Raw genomic sequence first — 13,206 nt, forward strand, 5'->3', positions numbered from 1 at the left:
CAAGAACAGTTGCATCAGTGTCCTTTTTTTTGTTTTTTGTTTTTTTTTGCTTTAATAATAAAAGAGAAAACCAAAACCTTCTATAATTTATAAGCTATTTTTTGCTATCTACATTATATATAAAATATAGACTCTGTTGACTTTATAACACACATCTTTTCCCCTTGATAAATAACTCTTTAAAATATCTAGTATACATGCCTTGACATTTTATACATAAGTTTGGTTTTATACATATACATACATATATATATCCATGTTTGTAAAATACAATAAATATATACTCAACAATGACAACCAAACAAATGCAATTTTGGTGAAAAAAAAAAAAAAAAAAAAAAAGGACTGTAAAAGCACCAGGCAGCACACAGAAAGCTGTAATTGCTAGAAACTTCTCCCTCCCCTGGGCAAGGCACAGGGCAGAATACTAAATACATTTGGAGGCCTGAAAGAGAAGGAGGGGAGCAAAGGAGCTGGTCAGGTGGCTTGTTTTTTTGTTTGTTTCTTAACCTGGGTTAGAGTAGAATCACAAATAAGTCATCACATTTATCAGGAGAAACCAAGGGGCTCATTCAACAACTTAGCCCTTGTGATGGCTGCAGGGGACAACAGAGACCTCAAGGGGAAGGAGAGAGCGACACAGCAGACACCACGGTTATTCTGCAGGCCCTGGTCACACCCACCCAGGCAAACTTGAGGCCGCACTAAGCACAGAGCCATTGCATATGACATGGTCTCGTTATGACTCTACTCACTGCTGGGGTAAACAGAAGAGGGTGCCACAGATTCAAGAGTAGTCATAGTGCAACACTATCGGAGACTGACTGAGAGCCAGACGCTGCCCTCCCAAGAGCTCTGGCAAATAGGGACTGTGACGTGGGGTAGAGAAAGGTCAGGAGGCCACCACCTTCCATCGCTAACTGATGTGGTCACTCAAATACAGTACCGGCTTCCCTTCCAGACCCCAATGAGACCACTGACTCCATCAGCTCTTAAAGCAGCACAGGAGGTCTTCACTCCTCTTGTGAGGAGTCCTGAGAGCCTGACTCAGGGCTGTCCCCTGAAACTCAAGCCCTCCCCTTCTGCCACTTCTCTGCCCAGGGTGGGACAGGCTGGGCAAGGCATGAAGCTGCGGGTAAAGGGTGAAGCCACGCTGCAGACACACGTGGCTTTTCTTTCATTGCTCCCCTCCCTGTCCCCAAAGGGGAACTGAAATGTGGGGCTCTGATAGTTGATTTTTTTTTAGGAGCTCCCTAATGTCATGGCCCCTGCCCTATAAACTTTAGGGCTTTGATGGCCAAAAAAATTAGGAAGTGGGTGGAGCAGGAGTCCTAAGCTAGTGAAGGCCTAGCTCTGTATCTGGAAGAGGGGTGGGGGCGATATAAGTAGAGTTGACCTCAGGAAATCCCAAAGGCGAACATCTGAATTTACGTCCCCCATCCTTGCCAAATACAGTACAAATTAGGGATAATTGTCCACATTACAAGCACAATGGAAAATTTTCAACAGTTTTCTGAGCAATTCAAGACACAATTGAGTTTCTAAAAAATTGATTCAGCTGCGACAGTTGGGGACTACAGCCCATTGCAGGTCTGAGTTCTAACTGCGACTCTTCCAGCACCCAGCTGTGGGTCCTCAGACAAGTCCTTCCTCCTCTCCGAGCCTCCCTGTCCCCATCTGAGAGCTCTGAAGATGCTGTGTAAGGCAGGATGTGACTTAGAGTCAAGAAAACTGGGCTTCTAGGCCTGGCTCTAACACTAAGAAGAGGTGTGACCTTGGCCATCATAACCTCTCGGGGACGTAAAATCAAGGAACTGAATATATGTGGCTCTGAAGTCCCTTCAGATGCCAGTGGATTTACTTCTCCCCAGGATATCATTAGCAGTGAATTTCCCTCCTTGACCGCAGGTCAAATTCAACAGCTGCGGCTGTGAGACAAGATGAAGAGAGTGTAAAGGTACAAATGCAACACACAGCTAAACCCCGGGTCACAGACAAATGAACTTTAAGAGGCCCACTCCCTGAGAAAAGACGGTTTCCTATGTTATACTCAGAACACAAAGACCAAAGTCCAAGGCCATCTATAATAATCGGCCAATGACGTTTTGAAAATCCTCAACTCTGTGGTTTGCTGCATCACCTTCAATCAAAATCAACTTAGGAAGTCCATTCTAAAAGAAGCTAGTGATATTTCCATTTTGGAAGGGGAAGAAAAACCGACTACTTCTGTTTGCAGCTCCATAATGAACCTTCTGGCAGAACATCAAATGTGGCATCCTGCTCAAGAGGAGGATGTCAGCGGCAGTAGAGTGGAGCCCCATGCAGGTCCCATTCGGCTCTAATCACAGTTGCTCCAGAGGGCATGAGAGCAGACCCCCAGCAGCGTTCGACAGGGAGTGCTTTCCTGCCTGGCGACAACTGCAGAGGCACAAATTTTCTCTCTTGGGAGGCAACATGGTTTGGAGGAGAAGAAAGGTTTTGGATTCAGGTGACCCCACTTCTGCTTAACAGTTGTATGACTTACTCTTCCTCTCAGAGCCTTGATTTTCTCATGAGTAAAACGGGAATAACAATTCCCAATACTATAGGGTTTTTATGGATTAAATGAGATAATATACTTAAAATACTGTGCACACAGTGGATAATCCAGAAATGTTGGAGCACAGAGGGTACTGGGATGGCTCTGCAGATGGAGAAAGGTCCAGAAGAAGTTCATCTTGAGTTGGAGTCAGCCACGACTGACCCTATAGTCAGATAGACCTGACACAGAGGTATCTGCCATCAGGTAGGCTAACAGGTATCTGTGGTACCCTGCAACGCCTCTCCCATTGAGGGGAGAAGTCGGAGAGAAGCTGACAGTGGTCATGGACTCTCTCTCCAGAAGAAAACTCCAAAAATCCAAACTTTCCACACAAGCACAGAGCGTTCCCAAACACTTGTGGCTACTGGGTAAGAACCCCTGACCTACACCCTCCCTCAGAATTTGGAATTTGGGACATCTGCAGAGGCAACTAGTGGCATGAGCAAAAACTTCCAGTACCAGAGGTATCCACACAATGATGGGAACAAATCAGGCAAGGGGGACTAAATGTGATGACCCTGAAGTGGTGCCTCCATGACACCGGGTCCTTGAAACACATTAAAGCAGCAAGGGGCTGGGATATCTTCCTAGGTCAAAGTCAGCTGAAGATCCCCAGACCCCTGAGAGCACTATTAGAGGGGCTGGGCTGAAACAAAGCCCTTCTACAGAATGTTGTAGAAAGCTTGAGATTTCAGCTTCATATTACGGTTCCCAACCCAGTCTTTGCAAATGGTAGGACAGGGACAAAAAAGAGCCCTTAAGAAGTAACATAAACCCATTTACTGTAATTTTTGTATTAAAAAAATGAACTATCTAGGTCTTTTCTTCCTCTCATTCCTGCATCTACCTACTACATGCATTTCAGTAGATAAAATTTGAGTACACTTACTAAAATATTTTTCATGCTTCTTTTAAGAATATATATTCTTTCTATATACCCGAGCCTCAAATGAGAATTTCTGTTTTAGACACTGAATATTTATCACAGAGCTCAGAGGCCTTTGAGGGGAAGAAAACTCCCAAGTATTTTGGGTAAGTACAGAAACATAAATTGAAACTCCAGGAATATCTCTACTTAGATTATAAACGATGTAGAAAAATGAGACCCATAGAGACACCAAGTTTCCTTGCCCTTCATCCTTAATCACAGCCTTTTAGGCTAGCTAGAAAAACAAATTCTTTCCACTCAGTTTCCACAAAAGCTGTTTATCCAGGGGGCAATTTAGGAGAACCTGAACCAAGAGTCCACGGCATGGCCCTCTGCTTCAGCTATGACTGGGAGACTCCCATCCTACCACATTTCTAGTTCTGAACTGAAAGCTACAGACGCTGGCATGCTCACCATGAAGTCTGTCAACAGATCAGGGAGCATAACGCACCATCGAGACTTTCAGCTGAGTAGCCTTACCGTTGCCGTCAGGCCACAAGGAAGTAGGGTGATTCTCTCCAGGAAGGCAATTCTTACTCCTCTGTGCTAGAAAATGACCAACATTCCAGTGGAGTTTGGAAAAGCCCACACGGTACCCACGGGCAGCCTGGGCATCACAGTATATTGACCCTGGGAGGAGAATGGAGGATGTAACTGATCTCTCAGTTGTGCTGCTCGTTTTCAGATTCTGCCTACTCAGCTCCTGGGGGCGCACTCCCGGCCCCTTATAGACCCTTCTAGTTCTCTTGCCAGCGATCTGAAGAGAAGTCTAAACCTCGGTTGTGTGCCAAAGACAACTGCTGGATGTCTGCGACCTGTGAACAAAAGCTATGCACAGTTACAAGTCACGGTCTCCACATCCAGCCTCGACAAATGTCTTCTGTGGGGTGAAGGATTGTGAAAAGAACAAAAGGATGACTCCCTGTTTGCAAAATGTATTTGGCTTGGTCTGTCTTTCAAGACCAGGTCTGAGTTTTTTTGGAACGATTTTAGTGACATTTGGTGGCAGTGAGCATTCACAAACCCATGTTTGTATGTCTGTGAGTGTGTGTGTGACTCTGGTTATTCCCCTTTGACCTGACCCCTCGTCCGGGCCTGCAGCTTGCCATCTCCAATAAAGCTCTGTAAGCAGAGGGTGACAAGACAAGAGAGACAGAAGACCAAGGAGAGGAAGAATGTGTTTTCCAACATTAGCCTTCTCAATGCTACACGGACATACACCTCAGAGCGCTCTGAAGCCCCCGTTTTAGAAACACTGAACATTATGTTCCTGTTGTCCTTTTGTTTTGTTTTGTTTAATACCTATTCAAAAATTTTCAAGTGTCAGAATCGTCAAAGGTTAAAGCTAAGGAAAAGAGCCTTGACTTTTTTTTTTGTTTTTTTTTTTTAAGGGAAGAGGATTCTATCTAGTGGAACTGAAGGCTTGCCGTTTTAAATCCCCAAAGCTGGGGGAGTCTCCTAAAAGCCCTTCCTCAGCTTGGTAGGAGAGATGGGTGTTGGAGCCCAAAGCAAGTCCAGGGCTGGCTCCCTTGCCCTTCCACTGGGGGATCCCCACTGTAACACTGGGGCCCGCAGCCACCCCCAGTCCCTGAGGCCAGCGTAGCGAACCCCTGGTCAAGCCCACACCCCCTGCTGTCTCCTCGGGCCTGCCTGGAGAGCCGTGTGAAAGGACAACCTCAACACTTCACTGCTGAATCCCTCTCACACCCATATCCACTCTGCCGGAAGTAGTGTTATAACGTGGCTCCTTGCAGGTTCTTAATTGTTGACAGATTCAAAGGGATATTTTATTCTCTGCCTTGGCTGTTTGGATGTGCTCTTGCTCTTTCCTTTGGGCTTCAGGGAACCGTCTCTCTGCTTGCTGTTCCTGGCACTCCCTCACCCCACCTCAGGCCAGGTGAAGGGCAAGCAACCGATTAGGAAGACACTCCCTCCTGCTTCCTATGAGGAAGCCCAATCAATCAAGAAAGCTGTACACTCTGCTACCAAGTGCTTTTTCCTTCAGACACTTGAAGTGGCTTCCTGGAATTTGAACTCTCACCTTAGCCCACTGCACCCCTACCCGTCCCCAGACTAACCGGCTTGTGCGGGCATGTGAGATGTGCTTTCTCCTGCCAGTAGTGGGTGTCAGGGAAGCTGGCACCAACTGAGCTTGCCATCCGATTCAGGGCCTTGACCCCGCAAGAGCATTTGGCTTGCAAAGGAGGCCAAGGCGTGGCGAGGGGATGAGGTGCAGAGGGAAGCAACTCCTCTCTCCATAAAGGGTAGCAGAAGCCACTAAACCTCCGCCCTCTCATGCAAATACCCAGCAGGAAGGGCAGGCCGTCTGAACACTCCCAGGATATCAGCTGAGCCCCTCAACAGTTCTGTTTGGGGGTATTCCCCTGGGCTGGGCCTCACCTTCCCAGATGCCATTTACTCACACTGCCCCTTCACTTCCCCACGCCCACACTCCTTGAGGCTACCTCTTTTTCATGCATTTCCCCCTCTCTCGGACCCACGCAGAAGGCCTAAGCCCCCCTAGGTCCCCAGTCCATGCTAACAGTACAGGGACATCCTGCTCCGGCGCATGGCCTCGCTGATCAGGTAGGCGGGGCTCAGCTCTGGCTCCTCGGTCATGATGGCAATGTTCTGCCACTCGCCTGTCTGGCTGGACCTCTTGATGGTGTCCACCACGCACAGGGCATAAAGGCAGTCATCGAAGGTGGCGGCCATGGTGAGTGGCCGTCCATCCCACGTGCGCCGGTCATCCTGGTCCTGGAAGGCCTGGCGCACGGCCTGCATCATCTTGATGGTGCCGCGCAGATAGGGCGAGGGGATGTCACTGAAGGCCTTCTCGGGCAGCAGGGAGTTGCTGACGGGCGTGGCATCCTGCAGCAACAGCTCCTGCTCTGGGGCGCTGTTGCGTTGCCCGTAGAGGTCCGTGCCCACTGCCAGCAGGCGCCCAGCTGAGCCCACCACGGTGACGTCCTGCTTGAACTCGCCAGGCACGTTGAAGTTGAGGGTGACCGTGCAGCACACCCCGCCCTCCAGCACCATCTGGAAGGTGCAGAAGTCGTCGCTGGTGATCTGGCGAATGCCCTTGATGTGGTCGGTCTGCTTCACGAAGGTCTTGAGCAGCCCGTGGACCTTGACGGCCTTCTGGCCGGTGAGAAAGGTGAGCAGGTCGATGATGTAGGTGCCTACCGAGTGCAGGCCGCCGCCGCCCATCAGGTCGTCACAGCTCCAGTTGTACTTCTTGCCCAGCAGGCTGCCGCTGTGCACCTGCACCTCGCACACCAGCAGCTCGCCCACGTAGCCCTCCTCGATGAGCTGCTTCATGCGCACGAAGGCCGGCAGGAAGCGCAGCACGTTGCCCATGATGCTCATGAGCTTGGGGTAGTAGTGGGCGGCCGACATCATGCGGAAGGCATCCAGCGGCGTGGCCGTGCGGTCGCAGATGACGTTCTTGCCGATGCCTGCGGGCAGAGGAAAAAGAACGGATCAGGGCGCTGGGGCGGAGGCAGCGGTGGGGGCACTGTCGCCCCCAGACGTCAGTGCTCAGAACAGGAACCGGACCTGATCACAAGTCCATATTACAATCTCAAAATATTTTACAACGCCTTTTATTGATCCAAAAATAACACATTCTATATATTTCAGTATTATTTTAAAGATTTAAGTCGAATTATATAATTTTAGCATTAAACCATAGGCATTGATTTAAAGATGAAGATTTATTTTAATATATAATAGCCTATATTTTAGAAATATTTTTAAATATTTGCCAATATAATACAAAATGCTTCGTTTAATATTTTATGGTAATCTATAACATTTTATATACAAATATATTTTACTTATAAAATATTTATATATTTAAAATATTATTTAAATATTTACGTTATATTTTTATATCTTATATTTATATAGGATAGTTCCATTAAAGTATACAATATAATCTTTTTACATATAAAATATTTTATTAAAATTATTTTACATATGGAATGTTTTGTTTTATTTTATATGTAAAATATAACTTTTGTTAAAAATATCGTATGTAGAGAAGAGAATAGTGTCTCTAGCTGGACAGAACCAGAATATATAAGTTTATATATTATGTGTCATGGCCAAAGTGAGTGTGATTAAGTATGAGGAAGGCTTTCTTACGGACATCCTTCAAAGGTCTAAGCTCTTAGCTGTCTCCCCCACAACCACCAACAAAGGATTATATTTTAAGCGTTATCTTGCCTATTTATTCTGCATTATGGATTAGGGCTGGCGGGGGTCACAGATGTGTTTGTTTAATGTTTCCCTGCTCCTTACGGGAAGGGTGGACCCTCCCTGCATCTGAGGGGTGGGCAGTGGCTGGTCCCTCCCCGACCCCCATCTGTGTCACGATGGGATTTGGTGCTTTTGGCCAGTGCAGCTGAGGCCAAATAAGAACGAGGCTTATGTGATGAGTGTAATGGGTGCATAAATTACAGGTAGATGGAAGCCCTTTAGGAGACTAAGCGGTTCTGGGTCTGGAGAAAACAAAGGATCAAAGAAAAGGAGCATGACAGGGAATGACAAAGGGATTTATTCCATAGAAGCCAAGAGTTGGGAAAGAAAAACAACTCCGCGGAACCCAGAGAAACAGCCAACTAGAACTGAAAACAAACAAACAAACAAAAGAATTATATGGATTTTGTTAGCAAGCCAGAGTAAAGGATGCTACGTGAATAGATTTGGGAAGCTTCTGAGTGAAGGTATGTGGCTGCCTGTGGCAGGTCTCTGTTGTCCAGTCCTGCTCTGCACAGAGACCCTCTCATGGGGACTGGATACTCCAGCCACAGATGAGGGGGACACCGCCAGGAAATTAGTTGAGGAGACACACACACCCATCCCTGTTGTCCTGACGATGTGCACCTGACTTGACAAAAATCCATGAACTCTTGAAACAAGCTGAGCGAAGACAGGGTTCTGTGGAAGTCCTGCACCTGCAGGTGTCTGTCCAGTGGACACGCCTGGACAAAACCACAGCTTGGCACATGGCTCTCTCATTTTCCCATTAGAAGAACTAGTCAAACGATAGACGTGGTCAGAAGAGATTGTAGAAAATAACTACCATCAATGGCTGTCCATTTCCATGTGCATATCTAATTTTGGTGCTGAGTGAAAGGCCTGGAGCCTCCAGTGAGCATATCTCCTTGCTTTTCCATGTGGGCAGAGCTGGCTGGCTTTCCTGATGACCAGGAATGAGTCAGGAAGAAGCTCCTTTAACTCCTAGCAACCAGGTAAGGACTGAGACTCCAGCAGAAGGATGAGGAAGCACTAGTTTGTATTACCAAAGGTGCCACACACCTGTGTAATGTTCTGATAACGTGAGCCTGGTGGCATTAGGCTCATGGCACCGGCTCATGCTGGCAGGAACAGATTTATATGTAAATAGATTGGTAGGTCACTGCAGGGCCAGGTGACAAATGCTGCCAAAATCTGCCTCACACCTGTTGGGTAGAGGCTATGGCCTCTCCTATACCCTACCTCAAGTTCCCACAAACCAGAAGCCTGACTACCATTTTATTTTTTCTATTATAAAAAACTATAAAATAAAATAGTAAAAGAAAAAAATAAATTGAGAAAAATAATTCACTCCCTCTCCACATACCCAGGACAATCCCTGAATGGGTAATTCGCCAAAGCTCTGTGGATGAAATGAAACTGATGAAAGCTATAGACTCCCTCTCCCGAAAATGCAATATGAACCGACGCCCAGCTCTACTCCATCCTGAAACCCGTGCCTGGCTCCTCCAGGGCTCTGAGACACAGGCATCTCTTCCTTTAGGCTATTTATGTATGTTGCGGTTCCACACTAGACAGCAAGTTCCTCAAGATAAAGGCTGGGTCTTGTACTTTCTTAAGTTTCTACTTAATGCCCACGGCATCTAGAAGCGTGTTGTATATGCGGCAGGAGCCCAGTGAGCATTGTTGCCTGGCCCCACCTCTCCGCCCACAGTCCTTATCGACATCCACACTTTACAGATGGGTCTCCGCCTTATCTTAACACACAGTATCTTCATAAGTCACAAGAGACTTCGGGGAATCTATCATAAAGAAGTCATCTAAAATGTAAGCACAGCCGCTTGCCCAAAGAGGCTTCTCACTCCATGACTTATCAAAGCGAAAAACAGGGAACAATGCAACCGCCCGACGGCAGAAGAATGGGTAAGTGAGCTGCAGTATAGCCACAAAATGGAATATTGTGCCACCACTGAAAATGATGCTTACCCAGACTTTCTAATGTCAAGCAAGATGATCATGATGTAATGTTAAGTGAAAAGGGCTCTATTTCATAGACCTACTGTGATCTCAACTCTCTCTGCAAAAGACAAAAGAGAAAGAAAAAACCTGGAAGGGAACACCTCAAAATGTTTACAGTGGTCAATTGATTAGTAGGATTTGACTGATTTTTATTTTCTTCACTACATTTTTCTGTATTTTCCAAGTTCCTACTTTTTTTTTTTTCCTGAGGAAGATTAGCCCTGAGCTAACTACTCCCAGTCCTCCTCTTTTTGCTGAGGAAGCCTGGCCCTGAGCTAACATCCGTGCCCATCTTTCTCTATTTTATATGTGAGACACCTGCCACAGCGTGGATTGACAAGTGGCGCGTAGGTCCGCAACTGGGATCAGAACTGGTGAACCCCGGGCCGCCAAAGCAAGAACATGCAAACTTAACTGCTGTGCCACTGGGCTGCCCCCTGTAAATTGTAAGATAACTTCTTGAAGCCCTTAGGACATATTGTTAAATATAAGATAATGCTTCCAGTTTTAAAAGGAACCCAAAATGCAGAGCTAGCAGACCCTTCACAGACTTGCAAGGCAAAGTTTGTTTTCTCTCTGTTCTGGACAGTCTTTTCTCAACCCTACCTCTTGGTGAGGTTTCTGCAAAGCCCATTCTGGGATCCCTGCAAGATCCTTAGGTTCTATTTCTCAGTGTTCCCCTGCAAAAATCTGTCCTACCAACATGCCCAGAATGTGAAATTCCAAGGCTCTTAGCAGTTTAACAAGAATCAAGGGCTTAGGCTGAAGGAATATGATTCTAATTGTAGATTTCCAGTCTTCAGACCCTGTGTGTGTGTGTGTGTGTGTGTGTGTGTGTATGCACTCGTGTGGCACAGAGCATTCCCCTCACCCCTAAAATCACCTACAATGAAAGAGAGCTCGCATTGTCTGGGCATAGGGTTGACAGCCCACAATCCTGGGTGTGTCGGATGCCATTGAATATGTGTCAGCATTTCTCCTGGAGAAAGCAGACAGACACCTGCCTTCCAAAGCACCTGTCCGCCTGGGCTTTGGGTCTGACTCTCCAGAAATACCACAGGTCTTTGCTGTCTTCATGATTTTCATGTGTCTTAGCACAATGCCTTTCTTGCCACCTCCAGAGAAAGTACGAGAATGGGCTCTTCAGAGAAAAGTCCTCTCTCCATTTTGTGCTGGAAAAAAATTAATAAGTAGAGGCCCCCCTCCCTAAACATGTGGCTCTGACATTCCTTTGATATGAAGGTAAGTAGATTCCACCAGGGAGAGAAACTGAAGAGTTCAGGGAAAGGGAGAGGCCCCTTACGAGCCTTCCCCCAAAACAGCCATGATTGATTCCTAAGGGGAACCATGAGGGAAAAACACAGCCCTGGCTTCTGCTCTGCAGAGACAGTCTGCACTTCATCACTCCCTAAGGGGGAGGTCTGTGCTTCCTCACTCCTGGATGGACAAGTTTACCAAAAGGACGGAAGAGCCATCTCTGCCGCCCTGAGTCCACGCATCTTTCAAAGCACCATGCAAAACACACTCCCTTTAGGTTTGGGGTTCATATTCTCTAGTGGCAAGATGTCGTGTCCTCCTTCTAAAGCAGAAGCCCCCAAACTTTAGGACTTCAAACAATCTTACAGGAAATCATGCTGCAGAGAATCAAGCACAGGGACTTGAAACATATGGACTTGATTTCGCTCCTAATAAACAGGCAGTGGAAAATGGAAAGTGGGGAAAAATACGAAGTGTCTGAGAAAAGGCGTCTTGTGTTTTGCCAAGCGCCAAACATTTCCCGAGCAGTTGCAAAGTGTCAGCAAAGCCCACCGGTGCTTACAGCCCACCGGTGCTGTAGAGGCGCAGTGGGAGATTTCTGAGCACTCAGGGGCTATGGCAGATGGTGGCCCCCCCTGCTGCTTTCCCCCGGGGGCTGTGAGCCATTATGCCACCGCCCCAGCTCAGCTCGCTCCACCGAGGGGCCTGTCGCCGCACCCAGGGATGGATGTCTTGGAATCTTGCCATATTTGTCAAGGTGGTACAGTGCAACTGCGGGTGGGTGGCAGAGAACACATCGGGACTGGCCTGACACATGGGGAAGTCTTCGGAACCCGCCCCCACGTAGGCCATTTACCTCTTTGCATGAGGACAAAGAGCTCAGGCTGTGTCTTTTGGGGACCTCTGGGCTGTAACCAACTCAGTTTTTCAAGACCAGAACCCCTCATCGGCAAACAAGCGAGAGCTCCCTGTCCATAAGATTGTGGGACTAATACCTTCTCACCTACGTCACAGAGCTGAAGTTGGGGAGAAAATGAGATGGATGGGAAACTTCTGAAGGGTGAAGAGCGCAACGTGCAAGGCCGTGTGCCTGTTCTTTGTCAGAAGCTTTTAAATTAAACAATTTCAGAAGGAGCTTTTCTACCCTACTGAGATCCCTCATGGGGAAATAGAAAACTGGCTTCCTCCGAAGCCTGCTGAATGTGTTCTCTGTAACTGAGCCAAAATACGCGTGGCCTCGTGAGGAGTCAGTGCTACAGGGAAGCAGTTTCCAAGCAAAAGACCCCAAAGCCACCTTCAGGCAGCTGCTCCCCTCACACCCTCCACGCTCAAGGTCTCCAAGCTGGTGCCGAGTACCCACTCATATCTTTTTCCAGAGACCAGGGCTTTTGTGGGGGCTGAGACTCCATCCAAATGGGCCCCCCAGGAGTCAGGGCAAGGAGCTTCCCATTGACCCTTCCAGGGAAAAACACATGCTCTCTGCTGTCCCACGAGCAGCTGCCCTTTCCTGCCCTTGACCAGGTAGGTTATCCCTGGGTACCTGGAGTATGGCTGCCACCTGGCCACCCAGAGACCAGAGCCATTCCCTAGCATAATCAGCCGGGAACTTCAAAGCTTCCCTCCCTGCCAGCACATTTCCGATTACATGCTCCCTTATCTAATCAATGGTGGAAATCGATGAGGCCGATGCTCCTTTCCCACCAGCTGTTCCCGATTATTCCACTTGTGTTGACAGCCTCTTATCTTCTAGAAGCCAAATGGATGCTGATCCTGCAGGCTGGTCTGCAGCTGTCTGGGTAGATTGGCAGAGCCCCCACAAGAAGTCATCAGATACGGCTTCCTATTTTTTCCTCCTGTTCACAGAAGGTAGAGAGGGCTTTCTCTGCATTTCAAGCAGGGAACTCACTGTCTTCATTTATACTTCGTTCCATCAACATTTCTGTGCTAAGCACTGGGACCAAAAAACGAGTAAGAAAGATGAATAAGAACTCACAGTCTAGTAGAGGAGACCAACAGGAAATGAGTGATCATGGGATCTAACAGATTGTGGGATTTAACAGATTACAGGATCTAATAGAGGGATAAATAATGAGAGCACGGAAGGAGGAGCTGCCCAATTGATTTGGGTGCAGTAGAAAGCTTTGCTGGAGAGGTGACT

General features: G+C 47.5%; 1 protein-coding gene across 2 annotated transcripts in view; it reads right to left on the reverse strand.

Moving 5' to 3' along the window:
* Positions 1 to 23: 23 nt before the first annotated feature.
* The window catches only part of GFOD1 (Gfo/Idh/MocA-like oxidoreductase domain containing 1), a 107,447-nt gene continuing 94,264 nt past the window's right edge, over positions 24 to 13,206 (reverse strand). Inside the window, exon 2 of one of the 2 annotated variants that reach the window (XM_001492454.7) lies at positions 24 to 6,967. In XM_001492454.7, coding sequence (XP_001492504.1) covers positions 6,048 to 6,967 — 920 coding nt within the window. In that variant the 3' untranslated portion in view covers positions 24 to 6,047. The remainder of the gene's footprint in view (positions 6,968 to 13,206) is intronic. The other variant, XM_070244114.1, reaches the window with a different exon arrangement.

Source organism: Equus caballus, chromosome 20 (assembly GCF_041296265.1).
Source record: "Equus caballus isolate H_3958 breed thoroughbred chromosome 20, TB-T2T, whole genome shotgun sequence".
In the NCBI taxonomy this organism is placed as follows: domain Eukaryota; kingdom Metazoa; phylum Chordata; class Mammalia; order Perissodactyla; family Equidae; genus Equus; species Equus caballus.